The 24,008-nt window shown below is 36.4% G+C and overlaps 1 protein-coding gene across 2 annotated transcripts in view; it reads left to right on the plus strand.

Annotated features, from left to right (window-relative positions):
* The first annotated feature begins 221 nt into the window (after nucleotides 1-221).
* The window catches only part of LOC104209966 (protein PIR), a 42,277-nt gene continuing 18,490 nt past the window's right edge, over nucleotides 222-24,008 (plus strand). Inside the window, exons 1-23 of one of the 2 annotated variants that reach the window (XM_009758742.2) lie at nucleotides 222-506; nucleotides 621-693; nucleotides 6,011-6,075; nucleotides 6,158-6,235; nucleotides 7,788-7,907; nucleotides 8,001-8,071; nucleotides 9,289-9,381; nucleotides 10,441-10,510; nucleotides 10,604-10,668; nucleotides 11,810-12,005; nucleotides 12,102-12,253; nucleotides 13,038-13,131; nucleotides 14,555-14,770; nucleotides 15,072-15,283; nucleotides 16,458-16,605; nucleotides 17,676-17,844; nucleotides 18,140-18,216; nucleotides 18,551-18,721; nucleotides 19,090-19,166; nucleotides 19,249-19,351; nucleotides 20,085-20,204; nucleotides 20,309-20,452; nucleotides 21,790-21,939. In XM_009758742.2, coding sequence (XP_009757044.1) covers nucleotides 453-506; nucleotides 621-693; nucleotides 6,011-6,075; nucleotides 6,158-6,235; nucleotides 7,788-7,907; nucleotides 8,001-8,071; nucleotides 9,289-9,381; nucleotides 10,441-10,510; nucleotides 10,604-10,668; nucleotides 11,810-12,005; nucleotides 12,102-12,253; nucleotides 13,038-13,131; nucleotides 14,555-14,770; nucleotides 15,072-15,283; nucleotides 16,458-16,605; nucleotides 17,676-17,844; nucleotides 18,140-18,216; nucleotides 18,551-18,721; nucleotides 19,090-19,166; nucleotides 19,249-19,351; nucleotides 20,085-20,204; nucleotides 20,309-20,452; nucleotides 21,790-21,939 — 2,718 coding nt within the window. In that variant the 5' untranslated portion in view covers nucleotides 222-452. The remainder of the gene's footprint in view (nucleotides 507-620; nucleotides 694-6,010; nucleotides 6,076-6,157; nucleotides 6,236-7,787; nucleotides 7,908-8,000; nucleotides 8,072-9,288; nucleotides 9,382-10,440; nucleotides 10,511-10,603; nucleotides 10,669-11,809; nucleotides 12,006-12,101; nucleotides 12,254-13,037; nucleotides 13,132-14,554; nucleotides 14,771-15,071; nucleotides 15,284-16,457; nucleotides 16,606-17,675; nucleotides 17,845-18,139; nucleotides 18,217-18,550; nucleotides 18,722-19,089; nucleotides 19,167-19,248; nucleotides 19,352-20,084; nucleotides 20,205-20,308; nucleotides 20,453-21,789; nucleotides 21,940-24,008) is intronic. The other variant, XM_009758755.2, reaches the window with a different exon arrangement.

The raw sequence follows: 24,008 nt of genomic DNA on the forward strand, positions 1-24,008 counted from the left end.
ATTTTAAAAAAGCGATAAAAACTTTTTTTTGGTTTTTGAAAATTCATTTTCGGAAAATTTTTAAAAACTTGCAAAATTTTATATTTAAAAAAAAAATTTCGAGAATTTTTTTTTTTTTTTTTTGGACAAACGGGTTTACTATTTTCAAAAGTGAGTATTTTTACACTATCGTTTCTGAGTGCTAGAACTAACACTGGTCTCTGAATTGTTTATAATTCCTAGGAGTAAATACAAAGTGGAGCTGTAGGAGAATTGCACCTCCTCCTTAAATTGCTGTACCTTCTCCAGATCTAACAAGACCAAATACGCAAACACAGCGTTAGTTCAAGAGTTTCGCTCCTTCAACAAAAACATAAGAGCAGAGCCCCACAGTTCAAGAGTTTCGCTCCTTCAATGCAATAACTTTCTGCTAATTCTGAAAGATATTTACCACATTTTGTCTCTCAGATCAAATGGCTGTTCCGATTGAAGAAGCTATAGCTGCACTATCCACATTTTCTTTAGAGGTTAGTTTTTTTAACGTAATTATTATGAAAATTAGATTCATACTCAGGAAATGAACTTTATATATAAGTTTGTTTTTTTCATTGATGATTTTCTCGTTAAAATTATAATATTAGGATGATCAAGCAGAGGTACAAGGTCCAGGGTTTTGGGTTTCAGCTGAAGGAGGTGCAACTATTAGTCCAATTGGTAACACATATTTTTCTTTTAGGTCTTCAGTACTGATTCAGAAGTTTTTTTTTTCTTATTTATTTTTGTTGTTGGTAATGTTATTATTATGATTATTATCATTTACATTTTTCCTGAATGTTTTCATTAAGGATGTTCCCTTTTGAGGTCTTCCTTTCTGTAATTATAAATTACTTTGCCTTCAATATTTTGTTTTGTTAAATAAAATTGCCTTCAATATTGTTTAGATGTGCTGTCTTTTTTCTCATTTTTTTTGGTAATCGAGAAATCCTTGAGGACCAGTTGGGATCAAACTGGGTTTGTTTTTGTTGTTGCTTGAGGACCAGTGCCGCGAGGTTTGAAACTCTTGATGATGTTAAGTGGCAGAACTCCCACATCGGTGAAGTACCAATTTTTCACCCTATAAAAGAAAGCCAAATGTTTGGGATTTAAAGACACGTCTCATTGCCTTCTTATCTTGTTAAAGCATTTGTATCTTCTCTCTTTAGTATTATTTTACTTGTATTTTTGGAGTGGAATAAAATATTAGTTGTGTCCGAGTAAGTAGGCAAAATTGGCCGAACCTCATAAATTCTGGTGTTCCTTTTATTGTTGCTTTATTGTCTTATTTATTATTTGGTGGCTGTCACAATTTTTGGTATAGTAGTTGTGACTCATTCACACTATATACATTTGGCTTCCGCAACAATTGGTATTAGAGCCAAGGTATTGTCTAAGTATGCTCTGTGGTTGTAGCATAGCTGTTCTTCCACATCAGAAAAGATTTATCTTGGTTAACTGAGTTAAGGTTCTGTCTGAGTATGCTCTATGGTTGCAGCTTAGTCTGATCTTTCACACCAGAAAGGAAATAATCTTGATTTGTGTCGTCAGCTATTAAATAATATTTGTGTCAAAAATGGGAGACAATAAACAAAAGAATCTACATCAAGTGTCAATAATACGTCATCATTGGCATCTTCCCTTATGACAAGAATTGTGTCAAATGCGAAATTTGTGGTAGAAATTTTTGACGGGTCAGGACATTTTGGGATGTGGCAAGGCGAGGTTCTAGATGTCCTTTTTCAACAAGGGCTAGATCTTGCTATTGAAGAAAAGAGACCAAATGTTATTGGAGAGGAAGATTGGAGAATTATTAACCGTGTTGCTTGCGGTACCATTCGATCCTACCTTGCTAGAGAGCAGAAATATCCATACACAAAAGAAACTTCTGCAAGTAAATTACGGAAAACACTGGAGGATAAATTTTTGAAGAAAAACAGTCAAAATAAATTGTACATGAAGAAGAGACTGTTTCGCTTCACCTATGTTCCTGGTACCACGATGAATGAACATATCACCAGTTACAATAAGTTGGTCACAAATTTGCAAAATATGGATGCAACTTTTGATGATGGTGACTTGGCCTTGATGTTGTTGGGGTCACTTCCTGATGAGTACGGGCACCTTGAAACTACTCTACTCCATGGGAACGACGAAATTTCTCTTAGAGAAGTTTGTTCGGCTTTGTACAGCTATAAACAAAGAAAGGGAGGAAAACAGAAGGGCGGAGAAGGAGAAACACTAGTTGTGAGGGGTCGTCCTCAAAATCAAACGAGGACAAGGAAGGGAAGATCCAAGTCAAGATCTAGACCCAGCAAAGATGAATGTGCCTTTTGTCGAGAAAAGGGGCACTGGAAGAAAGACTGTCCGAAGTTGAAGAATAAGGCCAAACATAAGAATGGAAAGACCATTATGGATTCAAATGTAGCTGATTGTGATGATTCAGACTTCTCATTAGTTACAACAGAGCCATCAACATCATCAAACATATGGTTGATGGACTAGGCTTGTAGCTATCATATGTGTCCTAACAGGGATTGGTTCGTGGATTTTCAAGAAGGAGAATATGGAGTCATCCACACAGCGGACAACAACCCTCTTACCTCATATGGAATTGGTTCAATACGATTAAGGAACTATGATGGAATGATCAGAACATTAACAGATGTTCGATATGTACCGGATTTGAAGAAGAATCTCATCTCTATGGGAGCCCTAGAATCAAAAGGGTTCAAAATCATTGCAGAAAATGGAGTGATGAGAGTATGTTCCGGTGCACTAGTGGTAATGAAGGCCAATCGGAAAAACAATAACATGTACCGTTATCACGGTAGTACAATTATTGGGACAACGACAGTGACATCCAGTGACGAAAAAGAGGCAGAAGCAACTAGGCTATGGCACATGCGCTTGGGACATGTTGGAGGAAAATCCTTGAAAACTCTATCAGATCAAGGATTGTTAAAAGGAGTAAAAGTTTGCAACTTGGAGTTTTGCGAGCATTGTGTCAAAGGGAAACAAACAAGGGTTAAATTTGGTACAACAATCCATAATACTAAAGGCATTTCAGATTATGTACACTCTGATGTTTGGGGTCCTTTCAAAACACCTTCATTGGGTGGGAAGCACTATTTTGTAACCTTTGTTGATGATTTTTCCCGAAGACTGTGGGTGTATACAATGAAGAGCAAAGATGAAGTGTTGGGAATTTTTCTCAAATGGAAAATGATGGTGGAGAATCAAACAGGCAAGAGGATCAAGTGTATTCACACAGACAATGGAGATGAATACAAAAATGATCATTTTAATAAGGTCTGTGAAAATAATGGCATTGTCCGACACTTCACTGTCAGACATACACCACAACAGAATGGAGTGGCAGAGCGTATGAACCAGACCTTGCTGGAGAAGGTACGGTGTACGTTGTCCAATGCTGGCTTGGGCAAAGAATTTTGGGCTGAGGCAATTACATATGCATGCCACCTCATTAATCATCTACCATCTGCTGCTATTGATGGCAAGACACCATTTGAAAAATGGTATGGAAAGTCTGCTATAGATTATGACTCTTTGCACGTGTTTGGCTCAACTGCATATTATCATGTGACAGAGTTAAAATTGGATCCAAGGGCAAAGAAGACTATTTTTATGGGGATTACTTCTGGAGTCAAAGAATATCGCTTATGGTGTCCTATGACAAAGAAAGTAATATTCAGCGGAGATGTTACCTTTGATGAATCTGCTATGGTAAATAAGGTAGCAGAAGATACCAAACAAAATGAGGGTGTTTCTAAGCAGGTGGAGTTCGAGGGAAAATTTATTTTTCCTACACAAGAAGTAGAGGAGGAAACAAATGAAGATTATCCTCTGGAAGAAGAGCCAGTAGAGAGGGAGATTCCAACTCAGGAACCTCAACAATACCTCGAATCAATAGCAACCAGCAGACCAAAAAGGACAATAACAAAACCTGTTCGTCTTATAGAGACGGTTGCTTGTGCCGCCTCAATTGTAGCTGATGATGTTCCTACCACTTATAAAGACGCAGTCCAAAGTTCAGAAGAAGATAAGTGGACGATTGCCATGAATGATGAAATACAGTCTCTTCATCAGAATCATACATGGAGATTGGCCAATCTTCCGAAGGGAAAGAAAGCAATTGGGTGCAAATGGGTATTTACAAAGAAAGAAGGATTTCCTAACCAAGAAGATGTTCGCTACAAAGCAAGATTGGTGGCCAAAGGATATGCTCAAAAAGAGGGAATTGATTACAGTGAAGTGTTTTATCCGGTTGTAAAACATTTCTCCATTAGAATTATGTTGGCTTTGGTAGCACAGTTGGATTGGGAACTAGTTCAGATGGATGTAAAAACTGTGTTTTACATGGAAACTTAAGAGGAGGAAATCTACATGACTCAGCCAGAAGGATTCAAAGTTGCTGGAAAAGAAAATATGGTGTGCAAACTTGAAAAATCGTTGTACGGATTGAAACAATCTTCTAGACAATGGTACAAACGATTTGACGAGTTTATGTTGCGGCAAGGGTACAAGAGAAGCAAATACGATCATTGTGTGTATTTGCGCAAGCTTAAAGATGGTTTCTTTGTATATCTTCTCCTATATGTTGATGATATGTTGATAGCTTCCAAGAATTCGGAAGAAATTGATAAATTGAAGATTCAACTGAAGAAGGAGTTCGAGATGAAGGATGTGGGTGAGGCAAAGAAAATTCTTGGCATGGAAATAATAAGAGATAAACGTTCAAAGAAACTCTGTTTATCTCAGAAAGAATATTTGAAAAGAGTACTACAACGTTTTGGCATAGATGAGAAGACTAAGCCAGTTAGTACTCCACTTGCTCCCCATTTTAAGCTAAGTACTACTATGTCGCTAAGCTGAACAAGAGTATATGTCAAAGGTACCATTCGCAAATGCTGTTGGTAGCTTGATGTATGCAATGGTCTGTACGAGACCTGACATTTCACAAGCTGTTGGAGTTATTAGCAGATATATGCGTAATCTAGGAAGGGAGCATTGGCAAGCTGTGAAGTGGATTTTACGGTATATTCATAATACTGTAGATGTTGGGTTAGTTTTTGAGCAGGAAGGCAATCAGTCTGTAGTTGGATATTGTGACTCGGATTTTGCGGGTGATCTGGACAAACGAAGATCAACTACTGGTTATGTGTTTACTTTTGCAAAGGCACCAGTTAGATGGAAGTCTACTTTGCAGTCAACAATTGCTTTGTCTACAACAGAGGCAGAGTACATGGCTATTACAGAGGCTATGAAGGAGGCGATTTGGCTTCAGGGATTGCTAAAAGAGCTTGGTATTGAAAAAAAAGTATCACAATTTTTTGTGATAGTCAAAGTGCTATTCAATTAGCAAAGAACCAAGTTTATCATGCAAGGACGAAGCACATTGATGTTTGGTATCATTTCGTACGAGAAATCATAGAAGAAGGTGGAGTCACGGTGAAGAAAATTCATACTACAGAGAATCCTACTGATATGCTGACAAAAGTGGTGACTGCGGTCAAGTTTTAACATTGTTTGGATTTGATCAACATTGTTGAACACTGAAGATTGAAGATGAAGACACAACCAAAATTTGTTATTGAGAGAAAATTGAAGATGCGGAATTTTGCCAAGGTGGAGATTTGTTGAGTGGCAGAACTCCCACATCGGTGAAGTACCAATTTTGGTTGGTACTTCACCCTATAAAAGAAGGCCAAATGTTTAGGATTTAAAGACACCTCTCATTTACCTTCTTATCTTCTTAAGACGTTTGTATCTTCTCTCTTTAGTATTATTTTACTTGTATTTTTGAAGTGGAATAAAATATTAGTTGTGTCCGAGGAAGTAGGCAAAATTGGCCGAACCTCATAAATTCTGGTGTTCCTTTTATTGTTGCTTTATTGTCTTATTTATTATTTGGTGACTGTCACAATTTTTGGTATTTTCTTTTACCTTTTTTAATGTTTCAAAATGTTTTTGGCAGAGTACAGTGATGTGGCTGCATATAGGCTGTCATTATCGGAAGACACTAAAGCTATTAACCAGCTGGTATATGTTAAGAAATTGTACCAGTTTTCTGCTGCTGAAATTGCACTTCTTTTCCTTGATGTAATGCTGAAGTTGTTTGCAGAACACACTTATACAAGAGGGGAAGGAAATGGGTTCCGTGCTCTACACATATAGAAGTTGCGTTAAAGCGCTTCCTCAGGTTGGTAAAGGACTTCGGCTTCTAACAAAAAAGCTTTTGATTTCTGAATATGAGATAAGGCATTATTATTAGGATCTTCTACTTTGCTGCTAAGCTTTTTGTTTTTTGTCTGGTACGTGAAAATGATAATAATATGTGGTGTTTGTTTGTAGTTTATTTCAGAATATTGTTGTATATCTACATATATGTAGCAGTTATTAGTTAAAAAATCTATACATCTGTGGCAGTTTTGTGAGAGCACAAACAATGAGCAATTTCAATTCATACTTAACTTTTAGCAGGAAGAAGAGCAAAACCTTTTTAAGCAACTGGCTTGTAAAATTTCCTGATAACTTCGCCCAAGGTCACTAAACTAAATCAAATGTGGAAGGAGTGCAAAATTTGTTATTAACCAGCACATGTAGTAGCATTAAAGCTCATAAAGGTAGCTTCGTTTTAAACCAAAGTATACCCGTCATGCCACCTTGGGTCCAGGTCTAAGGAGATCTAGGTAGGTATGCCTTGGTAGTAGAAATGCTAGCCATTTAATAGACTCCAGTTGTAGCTGTTTTCATCTTTGATGACTTCAGACTTTAACTAAAATGGGAGAAAGGGGAAGTACTTGAGCAATGTTCCTTATAAATTATACTAAAAAGGGCAGCCCGGTGCACTAAGATCCCGCTATGCGCAGGGTCCGGGGAAGGGCCAGACCACAAGGGTCTATTATACGCAGCCTTACCCTGCATTTCTGCAAGAGGATGTTTCTACGGCTTCCTTATAAATTATACTATTCCTTTCAAATTCATTAAAGTTTCATATAACGATTCTCGAATGCATCAGGGTTTGTTAAATTGATTCAAGTCTACATTGATATGTAACCACCTTTTCAATGTGATAACAAGCTATATCAATGTTATTATGTCGTCGCTTAAAGCGATGAAGTGAAGGGAGGGAGTATCGCTTCATGGGTGAAGCCATGCACTTTAGAGAAGTGTACGCATCAAACAGGATTCACAAAAAGATCCTAATGAGAATCAACCAGTTCTTTGAATCTCAACTTTAAAGAGTTAGATTAATATCAACATTATTGTATTTTGAATGCTGAAATTAGTTATTTTAATTGCAATTTAATAGAAATTGTATGTTGGTATAATTTAATTTTCTCTAAATAGTGCACTTCACTTGACAGTGTCCGTTTCACTTCAAGCTTTTTGCTTTTAGCCTCATGATCCTTGTCATTTTTTGCGCTTTTCATTTTAAAAATACTGCAGTATATTGCTGTTGGGATATTAAGTATGTTATCTAGATTTGTATTTCCTTTAACTTTGTTTGGATGTTTATTGTGTAGTTAAATGTGTTTACGAAGCCCTAGCAAGAAAACAAGTGCTGAAAGCTGATTTTTCTGAGAGATAAAGTTCCTCTCAATAATTGAGGCAAATTTATGGCAGATTGAAGTTGTTAATCTTTCTTTCTTGTACATATTTTTTTGATGTCTTCACCTTCTTTTTTCCACCTTCCGACTTTTTCTTTTTCCTTTAATAAACTTGTAATAGTTATAGACTTAGTATTGCAGCTTCCAGATTCTATGAAGCAAAGCCAGGCTGACCTGTATCTCGAAACTTATCAAGTTTTGGATTTGGAAATGAGCCGTCTGCGTGAAATCCAGAGATGGCAAGCATCAGCTGCATCTAAGGTTTGAACCCGTGATTCTATTTATCTAAAATCTTTGCTAAAGATATAAATTTTTTCTCACACAAGCTTTTCTGCTCGATCCATTTCAACACAGCTGGCAGCTGACATGCAACGTTTTTCCAGACCGGAGCGTCGCATTAATGGTCCCACAGTAACTCATCTATGGTCTGTACATGTGTCTTATCTTTTCATTAGTCTATTCTCTTTATATTTATAAAAAAGATTAGTCTATTACCTTTTTTCTGAATTGTAATTATTTACATTAATTGGTTAAATTACTTGCCACTATTTCATATTCACATCCTAGATGGTAATTGCTTCTTTTATGGTTTGTATAATCTTCGGAAATGTTACGAGGGAAGGGAAAGCCTAGCGTAAAGGGCGCTCCACCTCCAGTCTTAGGGGTTTGAGTCGCCAAGGAACCAAAGTGGAAAAAACCACTCTTTGGCTCCTGCATAGGGCTATTTTTTTAATTTTTTTTTTTTTGGGGGGGGGGGTGAGGTTTACCAAATTTAAAAAAAGATCTTCGCAAGCGTGTCAGTTTTCTGTTAGAGGTCTCTTCTTTGCATTAAAATGCACAATTGAAAGCAGCTTTACTTAGCTAGCAGTGTGTATCAGAAAAATTTACATAGGCATCAAAGCCAAATTTCAATAGTCCAGATTTGCGAAATGTTCAGTACTTGGTCTGACTACTGAAAATTTGATATGACAACGCATAGCTTATTACTTTAGACCAATTAAAATTAGGCGAGGCAGTCAAATTCCTCTTGACATAGATTTAACCTGAAAAAACCAGTATGTTTTTTCTCTTTTGGAGGGAAAATAGGAAAAGAAACAAAAATTCCAGAACTTATTAGCATGTCATGCCAAGGTATCTATTTCTTGTGTCTCATATAACTTGGTGATTGGGGAAAAGGGTATCGGAAGAATGAGTTCCAAAAACTTGGTTATGCAGTTCTGGATTTTATGGCAAAATGTGTGTATAGTGTATAATATTGTCTCATTGTTTAGGAGACAATGTTTTATCGGTGCAGTATTGTTGGATTAATCTTTGTGAAGAAATTAAGACGCCAGTTATTTGCACAGATCCAAAACATTCAATGAATCCTTCTTTCATGTCTGCTGTACCACCTGATTTCTCATTACTACATGATTATTAGCCCAAAGAAAAGATCAAAAAGTATACAGTTGAACAGCTCAAGTTTTTCTATCATGACCTGATATTGTGATAATGAGCTTGCAACTTTACTAGTACATTTAGTTTGTCAGTTCTGTTTTCTTAAGCTTATGATTGATGAATTTACTTGTTTTGCTCAAATGCCCCTGAATCTCTGACTTTGCAATGAGCAATAAGGCATAAATATTCAAATATTTTGTTGCAGGTCCATGCTGAAGTTACTTGATGTTCTGATCCAGCTTGATCATCTTAAAAATGCAAAAGCTAGTATACCTAATGACTTTTCTTGGTACAAAAGGTAAAGATGTGCATGTTAATTGTTTGTTCTTCATGAGTGCTCAACTTTTCAATCCCTGCCGTTTACGACAATTGGTTGCACAAAGGCTTAACATGTTATAAATTGACTACTTAACAATAATAATGCTTGTCAATCAAACCACGAGGGAATTATATGAACACTGTAAGTGATCGTTTAAAAGAAAAACACTGTAACTGATGGTAAAAGTTCTGAAATTTTTCATGACTACCGTCATGTTTGGTGTTTATTTATGAGCAGATCTTCCTTGTTGATTGCAATCAATACTTTTTATCTGCATATTTTATTGAAACTCTCTTAGTAGCAAACTATATTTCAGCAGTGATATCTTCTAAAGTGTTGCTTGTTCTTGTTCAGTGTATACCGAGTGTGGTCGCTTTTGCTCCCAGACTTCTGTTCTGATTTTAATTTGAAAGCATTCTTGAAAACATAGATCTGTTATGCCACCTACAAAATTGTGTAACCACTAGGCACTAGAAAATTAGAGGCAATTCCAACATCCTCTCCCTGGGGCGCAAAAGGGCGTGGAAAAGGCAGGATCCTCGAGGAACAACTTTGAGCTCTGAACTGCCAGTCTGCCTGGTGAAGGGGCCAAATCTTGGTGTTCCTTTCACAGTCCAAAAGAGAGAACAATGACTAAGAAAGAAGAAATGGAAAAAACCAAAGGTCCCACAAAAATTTATTTAATTGTTTGTTTGTGCTGGGTGCTTGCATCAGAAAAAATATATATTTAGTATCTCATGAAGTATTAGTCAACAAATTCTTATGTTTATAATGAGGTAGCCTAAATTTGGAACAAAATGAGCCTGAATAGAGTGCAATAAAAAACAGAGGATTCATATAGTCAGCCAGACTAGTTAGGAATTGAGCTTAGTTGATCGATTGAATGAAGCGGCTTAAGAAATTTGTTACATGGTTGTTCTCTTTTCCCCTCTTTTTTGTACTTCTCCCAACATCAGGAATTTCAGTTCATCTTCCATTTAATAGAACTTCCTATTTGAGTGAAAGTGTTTCATTTGTTTGTCTTATCCAATATGTCAGAACATTCACACAAGTCAGTGTACAGTGGCAAGATACAGATTCAATGAGGGAGGAGTTGGATGATTTGCAGGTGCATATCTAATTCTTGTCTACGTTAAGTTTTTGCATCATGTGAACTTGCACGTATTTGTGTGTGCTGAACATGAATTGCACATATTTTCAGATCTTCTTGAGCACGAGGTGGGCTATTTTGTTAAACTTGCATGTTGAGATGTTCCGGGTGAACAAGTATCCTTCCAATAATCTTTCTCTACCCAGAGGAATGGTAAAATGATGCTGCAGCACTGAGTGAATTTTGTCTATGTATATGTTTGTATGTATGTGTATTTACTGTGTCTCATGGCCTTCAAGATCTGTTATGATAGGTCTTATTTATTGGAAGCTAATCATCTTAGATATCTGAAAGTTCATAACTACATAGGTGATAAAACATTTAGTCTGAAGGAATTTTCATTTTCATCCTTGTAAATCTTGAGGTTTCTTCATAACTGAGATATTTAACTTATCCGATTTTGGAAGTAAAAGAGAAACAGCTTTTCAAGTTTAATAAAAAAGTGTTCAGTTTCGACTTAACTAAACTTAACTTTTTCAGACCTACTCTTTTGACAGAATTCCTGAAAGGAGCCAGAAGTTTGATTTGGAGGAAAATATTCAAATCTGACTTCTACAAGAGTCACTATAAACATAACCATGAATTTTGCAAAAGGAACTTGTGCACATCCTGTCTTGAAGTTCAGAATTTTTACTTCATTTCTTTTATATACTTTTAGTTCCCCCTGAATGAATGTTCCTAATTTTTTTCAAATTATTTACGTATTAAACAAAATCCGTCCTGAAAGGAAAAAGAAGATAAAGAGGAAGAATGCATAGAAAATCCTAAGAGAGACATTATCGCCTGAGAATGGTAAGAGAGAGCATTGGCATATACTACCCTCTGCTGATGGCCTTAGAAAGGTAAGATCTGAAATAACCAGTGCTTGACATAGCCAACTTGGTATTTCCTGCTGGATTGGATTAACCATTGGGACAGAATGGAATCTGTCTGGGAGGATCTTATATTAGAAAGGTAATCAATCTTCCAACCTCGATATCAGAGGTCAATTCGTTCAGCTTTGCATTCTGAGAATCTGAAGTACCTTTTATATAAGTCACTTTGATTGAGTATAGCACAAATCATGGAGAAGGGCACTTCTGATGAAGCCAGCACATGTCCATCGCTTTCAAGATATCTGACCACTAATGTCTGCACTTTGCGATTTTTTGTATCTAAATATCATTTGATTTGGTCGTAATTTCTATCATGTATGGCATGAAATTGTCTACTCATTTCCTGTGCTCTACTTTTCCTGAGCTCCTTGACTCTTTATAGTGTTGAAGACATTCTTCAAATTCTCATTGTCTTCATAGTCGAGTCGTTGGAGTTGAATTTTGCACTTCTGTTTCCGGAGAGGCACACACTTCTTCGTGTTTTGCCTGTCCTTGTTGTCTTAGCATCATCATCAGAGAAAGATAGCGAATCATTGTACAAAAGGGTGAAAATCAACAGACTTATTAACATATTTAAGGTATGTTCATTTTGCTCTTATTATGATATAAAGTTTACTACTTCATACTCTCTACCCCTTGGAAAATTGTCCTTTGTTACCTTTCTCTATATGCAGAATGATCCTGTGATACCTGCTTTCCCAGATCTTCACCTGTCTCCTGCTGCAATTTTAAAAGAGTTATCAACATACTTCCCTAAATTTTCTGCACAAACTCGGGCTCTCACTCTTCCAGCACCTCATGAGCTGCAACCGCGTGAGGCACAAGAATATCCTTTCTCAGTGTTTCTGACCTTTAATCTTCTTTGTTGCTTTTGATGCTGTTCAATTTTGGGTCCATGTGAGTCAGAATCGGTTTTCCTGAAACTTACTTTTCATTACTGCTGATAACTTGAGAACAGATTCTGTTGAAACAGAATAGAATTTTAGCGCGGTGCTTTTCCTTTCCCTATTCCAATTGATTACTTAAGTAACAGAAAATCTACTGTTTTTTGAAGGAAATAGTTAGAGAAAGCTTACAATATCTGTTTTTTTCTTTTTCTTTTAACACTTCCCTCTCTTCACCAGCAGTCCCAAATTATTACTTTTCTCCACGAACATTATTACTTTGAAGAGTCGCGACCAAGCATAATATTGTCCTAATTTGAAGTGGTTTAATATTGTACACATTTTTTGCAGCTCTCCCCCCCCCCCCCTCCTTCACAAGAGCAGTAAGTTTGAATCCATAAAACTTATTTGGCCTTCTAATGGAGGTGTTATTTTTTCTTGGTATTAAAATTCAGTAAACGGCTTTTAAAATGTTTTTTACTACTGGAGCAAGTATTCTAAAATATTATAAAATATCAGGCAGTTCATATTTAATGATAGAAAGTTTAAATGCTTTAGTTCTTTTATAGTACGTGTCATCTATGGGAGTTTATTTGTATTTTAACTTATAAGTAATTTCTCTATACTTTCCATTTGTTTCCTCTATTTTGTCTAATAAACTTCCTCCACTATCCACTGGAAGATCTTCAAGGGTTTACTTTAAGTAACTTCTTAACGAACATTTACATATCAGCGGCAATATCTGATTGTCAACCATATTGGGGCGATCCGTGCTGAGCATGATGACTTCACTGTTCGTTTTGCTTCAGCCATGAGTCAGGTGCTTCTCTCTCTCTCTCTCTCTCTTGACTTCTTCTTCTCTTTTTTTTTTCAATGTGTTCTACGACTTGTAAATAATACAGCTCGTAGAGTTGATGGCAAGTCGAGTTCACAGATTCAGATTAGCAATGTTTTAGGTGGCCGATGTGATAACAGATCAAGTATCACATATTCTGATTAGCAATGTTTTAGGTGGAGGTTGGATCTTCCATTTGAATTGAGCCCGATAATATATATGAACCTGGCTCCAGAAACTCAACATGTACGGGCCTATGGGGAGACTCGTTTGAGGTGGAGGTTGGATCTTCCAATATTTTTAGCAATGTTAATATAGACTCGTTTATAGCTATGAATCAACAGGGGTCCGTGAATATCTGTTATGGATACACACTTTTTACCATCTTTGGTTGTAATTTAAGAAATTTGCATGGAGCACCCGTACTCATGTCACACCCATTCATCCGCCACGAGTACATCAAGACAAATGAATTTCCAATGTAACATAGCTCTTTTGCTTAGAGATGTATGATGGAAATGTTAATTTCAGAATATACGGAACCTGTAAATAAGATTTAATTTTTTCTCCCGATATGATCAGTCCTGTACTTCAAATATGAATTTCCTTTCAAATTAATATGAATACTTAAATGTACTGCAGGGACAATAGAAAGCTAGGAATTTCAAGTTAAAACTAATTTATAAAGAGAGATTGGGAGATATGGAAGTTATTGAATGTCAGATGGATGGGTTTATTTGTGATTTAACATATGGAGGAAAATGAAAGAAAAGAAATGGAAAGGTAGAAAAGTATTTGGTTCTTGAGCATCGGCATGGGAACCAACTGTCCACACTTTTCCTTTTTCTTTTCTTTTGTTTCTTTTAGAATGTGTGGAACAGTGTTCTGGCTGTAATCATTCTTCTTTTTGTTCTTTTATTACGGTGTTGGGGTAGGGGAATAGGCAGAGCGTGAGAATGGGATAGGAAGCTGCATCAAACACAAGTGGTAAATTTACATAGTTTTGGGGGAGAATTTTAGTTTCCAATGAATTGTAACTGAAAAAGAAATTTTGGCCCCCAATGCTTTGGTCTAGTGGCAAGAGCATAGCACATGATGTCTGGGTTAGGCACACATCACGGGCTCGGACCGCGCCGCAGGCAAAAGCCTAGTATTTAAATGGAGAAAGGTAGACGGGCAGGGCCATTATACGCCAATTTCGAACTGTGTCCGTTGGCCCTCAGAAAAAATTGCATAAAAACTTAACCAGAAAACTAAACTAATCTCCCTTTTCAAGTTCTTTTTTTTAATAAGAAATGAACACCCAAGATTCACTAAACCCTTTTTTCGCGAATACCCAGACTATGTTGCATATGAATCCTCATTAGTGAATGGTTCTGATCATATTATATCTCGGCTTTCTTTGCAGCTTGTCTTGCTAAAGTCAATAGATGGTGTGGATGTTGAGTGGGTTAAGGAAGTCAAAGGAAATATTTATGACATGGTTGTTGAAGGTTTTCAACTTTTAAGCAGATGGACTGCACGAGTTTGGGAGCAATGTGCTTGGAAATTTTCTCGCCCATGCAAGGATCCCGTTCCAATAGAGTCACAAGAGATGCCTGCATCTTTTTCTGACTATGAAAAGGTTTCATTTAATTTGATTCTTATGTACTAGTTGCCCTCTTACATATAATGGTGCATCTCAGTGAAATCCTCAATCTCTTTTGCCTCCCCCCCCCCCCCCCAAGACACACACACAACACTCACCAAAAAAAAAAAAGGAAAGAAGAAAAGAAAATGGAACTGCCATAAAATAAGGAAGAAAAGAAAACGGAACTGCTCCCTAAATGATTGAGAAGAGCTGCTTTTTTTTTTGTTTTGTTTTAAAAAAAAATATGCATCTGACATGATACCTGCAAATTTACTATTCTTAAATTGAAATGAAGGTAGTACGGTACAATTATAGTGCTGAAGAAAGGAAGGCTCTGGTTGAACTTGTGAGCTACATCAAGAGTATTGGATCGATGATGCAGAAGGTTGACACCTCAGTGACCGACGCCTTGTGGGAGACAATCCATGCAGAGGTGCAAGATTTTGTTCAAAATACAGTGGCGACAATGTTGCGGACAACATTTCGAAAGAAGAAAGACCTTTCTAGGTGGAAACCACTTCCTCTTTTTTTTTTCTTTCTTTTTTGTTTCGGGCAGTTCTTACTATTCTCTTTTCTTTTATTAAGTCAATGAAAGCTCAAGTATATTCATCATCGTAATAGTGATCCCCAAGGTTCAACGAATGAATGAGTCGTAATAGTTTGAATGCATGTTTTGACTGGAGTAGGATACAGATTTCTTTTGGTGATTAACATATCTTTAAAGCAAAACATTATTACCTAAGTTAAAGTGTAAAGCTATTTTCTTAAAAACTTATTTTGGGCTGAACGTAAAAGATTCCATTGATGAGAAATTAAAGAAAGGATAAAGTTGTCCCCGATAAATGAATCAAGTGATAAATTGGAACATTTTATAAAACTCCACTTAATCATGACAAAGGCTGTTCTCGAAAGAGGAGAGACAATTTATGAGTGATGAAACTCGGTAGAGAATAACATTCTGATTATGATGTTTATTATGAAAAAGATGAAACACCTTTTCTTTGGGAACACAATTTGGAATTGAGTACTTTTTGCTGAAGGTGGAGAGGCATACAATTCTACTTTGAAGTGTTGATATACAAATAAGTGAGAAAACATCAACTGTGACTTGTGAGATTCAGAAAGCAGCAAGTTAAAGCTTTTGCATAGTTTTGGGAGTGTATTGGGGAAAATGATGTGAAAGCAAGGGAGCTATACACAATAGTTGAAAGCTGAAATTTACAAGTAAGCAAAAGGGAAACCAGAGTGGTGCGAGAACTGAGCAAATTTGACGCTAGGGATTATTGAAAAAACAGACAAAAGAAAAAAAATGAAATTATACCTTGTAGGGTGGCTAAGATTATGTTTTACAAGTGATTTTGGTCACTAATGGGTAAGAAGATTATGGGGGTTTTTGGGATAAGAAATTATGTCCTTGGTCCTTTTTGGTCTTTGTATATTTTGTTTGTGTTGGGTATTCCATGCTTCAGGATATGCAAATGCTAACGCATTTGAGGAAAATTTAACTTTCTATATGAATCCATACAGATTGGCTCTGGAGTATCAAACCCCGCATACGCAATAGGTCTTTCAAGTTGGAGTACCTTGTTGTCATACATAACTGATTTGGATAACTTGGATTTTGGTCCAATTGATGATCCTTCTAGTCTCTAATTGCTCTGCGTTTTTGCAATGTTTTCAGAATTCTTTCTGATATGAGGACACTTTCAGCAGATTGGATGGCAAATACTAGTAAGCCAGAGACTGAAATGCAGTCATATCAGCATAGTGGTGAAGAAAGCAGAGGGACCTTCTTTTTTCCAAGGCCAGTGGCACCAACATCTGCTCAGGTTTCCTTATATTTTCTGATTTGGTATTCAATGTTGTAGTACACTTCAAGTACAAATTCTGATTATTGTTAAAACGCATGACAATCATAAATGATATTCTTATTAACTCAAGGTATTGCTCTGGGTAGAACTGCTTCTTTAATAGTTTGTGGTCTCTTATCTCATTTGAATACTTGTGACACCTCACAAAGGAGGCTTACATGGCCAGAGTGAAAATTTACTACTTTCTTTATAAGCTTCATTGTCCTTATACATGCATTGTCGTGATCCAAGTAGTGGCAGATGGGTTATATTCTGTTACTTATCTAATATCTTTATTCTGTTAGGCACAAGTAGTGGTGGTAAAATGCTTAAAAGAAAAGAGTTATCAACCCATATTATCCATTAAAAAATGGGTTGGATAATGAACTTTAAAACGGGTCAAATATGGATAAGAACCATATTATCCACTTAGAAAATGGATAACCAATGGATAACTAATGGGTTTAACTTTTACATTTGTAAAGCCTCAAATTGGGGGTTTCTCAAGTTTGGGAGACATGGAATTCTCCCAAAAGTGATCATATTCAAGAATCCATGGATAATATGGATATTCATATTATCCGCGGGGTAACCCTTTTTTATCCGTATTAAATATGGGTTGGGTTGGATAATTTACCCGTTCTTTTGTATCACCCATTTTCGACCCGTCCATATCCGCCCCACCCCGCCCGTTTGCCACCCCTAGGCACAAGATGTTTAATTTTTCTGGATCTGAATATAAAAAATTTCAGTATTCTTTGATTAAAGCATTTATAGTTGCACATCCATGGCACATCTAAAACATCTTTTCCTGAAGTACTATATTAGTCAAGTTTTCCCAAATTAGAAGTCAGAAGTCATACTTATGACTTTATATCTCGCGGAGTAGTGCTTTTCTTCCTCTGTAAGTTAGTGCAAAATTGGTAGCAACTAGCAAACCAAATAATGATGAAAGTGATTATATCTAAAAGAGAATACATTAGAAGCGTCTACCTTGGATATTGGGTAAACTATATATTACTCATATCAATGTTTCTCCCTTTCGCCAGGTCCATTGCTTGCAGTTCCTCATATATGAGGTGGTTTCTGGTGGCAACATGCGGAAGCCTGGTGGCATTTTTGGAAATAGTGGTTCTGAAATACCTATCAATGACTTGAAACAACTGGAGACATTCTTCTACAAGCTTGGCTTTTTCTTGCATGTATTAGACTACACAGGTATCTATCTATACTGTGTTATTCATATCCTGTAAGGCTCATTAAAATTCATGATCTTTTATATTAATGTGCAAGTTAGGGTGTATAATTGTTAGTGATACTGTACTTATTTAGTCATAGCTATTTGCACGTATAAGAGTGTGGTTAGTTCTTCTGTGTCATTTTTCTGGCCTTCATATGCCATTGCTTTATGTTTTTGCATCAGACTCCTCTAACACTATTTTGAGCATATGGAAGTTGTTTATTCTGTAATATATCTTCCTTAGCATAATCCATTTCAATGCACTCCTTGCAGCTACTCTAGGAACTTTGACAGATCTTGGTTTCTTATGGTTTAGAGAATTCTATTTGGAGTCTTCTCGTGTTATACAGGTATATAAGTGCCAACTTGCTTGATGATCCCTTTTTTGCATAGTTAAATTCCTATTTGCTAGAAGTTTTGGTGTTCCATGCTGGTGGTATATCTATGGATTTCAACTTCACAGCTAAAGAGGTTCCTTTCTTAATACATATCAACATCCTGATATTCCTTTCTTGTGAGTTGGAAGTAGGAGGCGCCCTGAATCTTCTTAATATCTTAAAAGTTGTGCTTTCTGTAGTTTACTTACTCCCAAACAAATTTAAAAAATGTACGGAAAAGGCTTTGCCTAGTTCTTCTTAATCTTTAATGGCTATTTCAAGGAACTTTATTCATATCTATTTGCAGTTCCCCATTGAATGCTCCCTTCCATGGATGTTGGTGGATCATGTGATCGAATCTCCAATCATTGGCCTTCTGGAGAGTGCCTTGATGCCATTTGACATCTATAATGATGCTGCTCAGCAAGCATTAGTGATCCTCAAGCAACGCTTTCTATATGATGAAATCGAAGCTGAGGTAATAAACCGTTAAATTCGCATATTAACATTGTTGATCCCGGGGAAAACCTTTTGGTCATCTTCTCTCCATCTTCCTAACTTCACATATGTACATGCAATCTCTATATTCAGCAGATTTTGATGCTGTTGAATTGTATTCTTAATTCTATCTTATGAGCTAAAGGAACTCTATTATTTTGAATTTCAAGCATTATTCTCACCTTGTAGCATATGCTCATGTGATATTTAAAGTGCAATTTGTTTAAGATATCGTAATATCGATTATGCTTTTAGGAAATCTAGTTTAGCAGATTCAATCGGAAGCACTATCTTCCCTTTGTGAATTAAAAGGCATTTACAGCACCTTTTGTTTTCCATATTCTCTAGGTGGACAATTGTTTTGATATATTTGTCTTGAAGTTGTGTGAGACTATTTTTACATACTACAAAAGTTGGGCAGCCAGGTATTTCTCTTCTTTACTTTTTACGTGTAACTTTTACTAAATGAGATGGTCTATCAGAAGTTGACGATCTCCTATTCTGCAGGGAGCTACTTGATCCATCATTCCTCTTTGCCATAGATATTGGCGAAAAGTTTGCGGTCCAGCCAATGAGATTCATAGCACTTTTAAAGACGACTAGAGTGAAGGTAAGTATAAATATAGATTCTGTATCTGGTAATGAACTTATTTGTTTTTATTTTTATTTTGTTATGTCCAGTGACAGTTGGTTCAACTAGTAATCAAGTTACCTCGTTTTCTTCAATATATGGAATTTCCCAAATTTGCATTTGCTTCCATTTTCAAAGATTGAGAAATAAAATTCCTGATTGGTGTGCGCTGAGAAGTTTGGATATGTTTTATTTAACAGACGTGGTACAATACAAGTGACTTGTCTGACATCAACCTTTTTTACAAAAGAAAAAAGAGTGGAAAAATAAGGAGATGGAAAATATGCTATTGATATAATTATTTAACTGTTAATTTCTATAAAAAGAAAAAAAAAATATAATACTGTATCTGCAAAGAGAAGATATTATATTGTATCTGTCAAAGGTTCCACAAACCTACTTATGAAAACCAGTTACATGGATACAATGACCTCTTAAAAGAATAGATGCCGCATTAGTCTACAAAAGTTAAACATATCCTCGAGGCACCATTCATTTTAGAGGAGATGCATCCATGTTGACCAGTTGTTTTTTACTTATGTTGAAATGTGTGACCATCTCAACGGAAAGCTTAAGCTGTTAGAGAGAGTACACTTTTTACTTTACTTATTTATGTTCTAATTTTGGAGTTGTATATGAGAATCTTGGTTTACCTACATTACGTTCACTCCTTTAGTTATTAATTTCTAACTAGAATTTTTGTAACATGCAGCTTCTAGGAAGGACCATCAACTTGAGAAGTTTGATTGCTGATAGGATGAACAAAATGTTCAGAGATAATCTTGAATTCCTGTTTGATCGCTTTGAATCACAGGATTTATGTGCCATTGTGGTACAAACTCTCACATATCTTCTGAATTAACCCAAAATCTGAACCTTCCTTGGCTCTTAATTGAAAATTTTAACACTTATTCTCTCTCTCTCTAAATATATCAGGAACTGGAAATGTTGCTGGACATTTTGCAACTTACTCATGAATTGCTCTCAAAAGACCTTATAATAGATTCTTTCAATCTTATGTTGAACGAGATGCAGGAGAATGTATCCCTTGTTTCTTATTCTAGTCGACTTGCTTCTCAGGTTTGTCAGTATCTTTTTCAATCCTGTGTGAAACGTAGTATGACAGATACTCATATTTATCTATCTCTGTTTTATCTCCTGCTCCACCTTAACTTATCTTCTTGATTCTGGTGAGTTGTGGCTTTAATTACGATTTTATAAGCTCCGCAATTCTAGTCAGTTGTGAATATATATGTATATCACATAGTTATGAACTTCGTTGATTTCTTAATATGTACTGCATATGCAACCAATGAAAAGGGCGACATGTTCGCAGTAGTTATGATTTGAAAAGTTAATTGTTGGACCTAATTTTGATTCCATGTCTTCACCTTTATGATGTTCTGGTGCAATATACTTTCCCAGTTTTATTTTCTTTTGTAAGTTCTTTCTGGTCTTCAACCCTATTCTAATTTCTGCAAAATGTTAAAAAATATTCCTCTGACTTGTTGGCTTTTGCTTTTTTATTTTTTTCTTTTGAAGAAAAGGAAACGATATGATTGCAAGATTCTAAATTTGCTTTCTCCTTGGGGACTGTTGGTAATTATGATAAGGGAAGAGGTACGTGGGAATGGAGGGAAAGATGGTTGGCACACTGTGTCTGTGGGTGGGCATAGGAGTGGGGTGATGGAGTGGTGCTGGGTACATGACAAATTGGTTCTCATTCTGGGCTACATGACAAATGGGTTCTCATTCAATTCAAGCAAGTGACGAGTACAGTTACAGTCAATAGTTGGACAACAGAGAACTACCAAATGCTAAGCTAAGAGTTCAAAACTAAAAACTTAAAATAGTCCCCACCCCTCCCCCCTTCCAAAGAAAAGAGAAAAGGGAGGAAAATGAAAAAGAAGAGACAAGAGTAAATAACAAGGCACTGATTTGCAGTAGGTTTCATATGTAACTAGGGAAAAACAACAATGCCTACGCGGGCACACATAAACAGAAAATATAGCCCGTCATTTTGGTTACTGCAAGGTCTGTATTTTTTTTGGAAAGGAAGTGCTGCAGCTTAGTTTATCGATCAAGTGAAGAAAAAGGGTCTGTAGACCAAAATAAATGTGCTGTGCTTTAGTACGGTGCTAGTTTTATCATCAGTACAGTAGATTAACCTTGATTGTCTTCATTTGTGTGGAGTACTTGAACGATCAACCTGCTTACATGGATAACTGGCCAATCTATGTTTTCAAATATCGTTTTGCGATATGTGCTAATTTTTCTTCCTGAATTTTATACATCTCCCGGGCCGAATTGTTTTCCTGTTAACATTTCTAATTAAGAGTCTTACTAAGACAGTTGTCAATACCGGAACAACTCACTAATGTAATAAGGATACTAATTATGCTCTTGATGTGCTCTAGATTTGGACAGAAATGCAAAATGACTTCTTGCCAAATTTCATCCTTTGCAATACAACTCAGCGCTTTGTCCGATCATCACGAGTACCCCCTGTTCCTGTCCAAAAGCCTTCGGTTCCTTATGCAAAGCCAAACTTCTATTGTGGTACTCCTGTAAGAAACTACCTCCTTGGCACATTTCCTGAATGTTCTATTACTCTTTAAATGATGTTTTCTGCTGTTACCATATTGAGGCTTCTGTATGTCTATTAAGTTTCTTCAGTTGCAACTTTTTTCAGCAGTTGTTCAGTGTATTTTCAGTCGTATATTATGAATGTTACTCTCTGAGCTGAAGAAATGATATCTGAATCTTACTAATGCAATTTGATAAAATGAGCAATTAACAGTGCAAGTAGAGCACATAGAGGAAACGAAAAGGTCGAAGTGATAGTTTCCCCGCTTCCTAGGTAGATCTCCACATGCCCTTGTATAGGTGCGACATTGTGATGATTGAATGCTAAGGGAGATGAGGTATATCTTATGAGGTTGTTTCAGAAGACCTAAAATCTCTCAGAATCAATTGAACTACTAAAGACAGAATACACAATTGCAGCAAATGATCTATATAAAAGTTACCAACTAGTTGGACTAAGGTTTAGTTATTGTAATTACACTTGCATTCGGTTCTGTTTTTACAAGGAGTCTTTTTAGTCCAATTAGAGATGTGTATACAACAACAACAATCCAGTGTAATCTCACAAGCGGGGTCTGGGGAGGGTAGGATGTATGTAGCCTTACCCCTATCCTGGAAGGGGTAGAGAGACTGTTTCTGATAACTAGAGACGTGTATGCCAGTAAATATTCAATGAGACTTGTATGCCAGTGTAGAGATAAATGTGAAATTTAAAGTACATAAGTTTTTGAGAGTTTGTAATTTGCTGTCACTCCCTCTGATTAATTTTTCTTAAAGTTCATGGCTATCTGTATATTATTTTTCGATGACATTATATCTTTTATCTTCTATGAATATTGGGGATTCTTTGAAAGATCTGGTGGTGTTGTCTTTCATTCAACCACCTCAACCTCCACTTTCTCCTCTTTAAATTTATTGCCAAATGGCTATGCAAACCTAAGTTGCTCGGACTCGGGTGCGGGTGTCCGATACGGGTGCGTATCTAGAGGTCGGATCTTTCATGATCTAAATTTTAAGATTTGGGGGTACGGATATAGGTGCGGGGATTCGGCTAAAAATAATTCAAATATCTATTGAGATTTTACACACAAGTAGGGCTGTCTTTTTTTGATAAGGTAAAACTTTTATTAATAAGGTACCAAGATGGTACAATAAAGTTACAGAAAAACATCCCAAATTACAACATCCGCAAACTATTCTCCCCCTCCCAACACCTCCAGAAACTCCATAAATTGATTCAAATTTCCTAACTGGCTACATCTACACCAAAAATACAGATTATGAAGACATATATTCTTAATTCTAATGATGTTATTTCTATGTCCTTCAAAGCAAGCCTTGTTTCTTTCCAGCCATAAGGTCCATAGAATGCACAATGGAATGGTTCTCCACATCTGTTTCAGCCTTCTAGGTACTCTTTGGGATTGCCAAGTTTCAAATAAGCCCCTCACAGTTTGAGGCATCACCCATGAAATACCACATATGCTAAAAAATAGATCCCAGCATTGCCTAGATACTCTGCAATGCAGAAGTAGATGGCTCACTGATTCTTGCTCTTCTTCACATAGGTAACACCTATTGCACAGGCTTAAACCTCTTCTCTGCAAATTGTCCTGAGTTAAACAGGCTCCCCAGGCTGCTATCCACCCAAAGCAAGCTACCTTGACTGGAGCTTTGGTTTTCCAAATAATCTTCCAAGGCCAGTTGTTATGTCTGTGATTTGACTGTTCTATCAACCTGTCGTAACAGCTTTTCACAGAGAAAGTTCTATCCTTGCCGACAGTCCAAATCAAAGAATCCACCTTGTTGTGATCAATAGCAACTTGTCCTACTAACTGCTGCAATTGGCAATAATCCTCAATTTCCCAGTCATCCAAATTCCTTCTGAGAACTATCTGCCAACCTGTATCTGAGTAGAAATCAGAGATGGTACCATCCTTGTTAACAGAATAATTGTACAAATTAGGGAATCTAGATTTTAGACATGCATCCCCTATCCATACATCTGTCCAAAATTTGATTCTTTGTCCATTTCCAACTACCAATTTAG

Source organism: Nicotiana sylvestris, chromosome 4, assembly GCF_000393655.2.
Source record: "Nicotiana sylvestris chromosome 4, ASM39365v2, whole genome shotgun sequence".
NCBI lineage: Eukaryota > Viridiplantae > Streptophyta > Magnoliopsida > Solanales > Solanaceae > Nicotiana > Nicotiana sylvestris.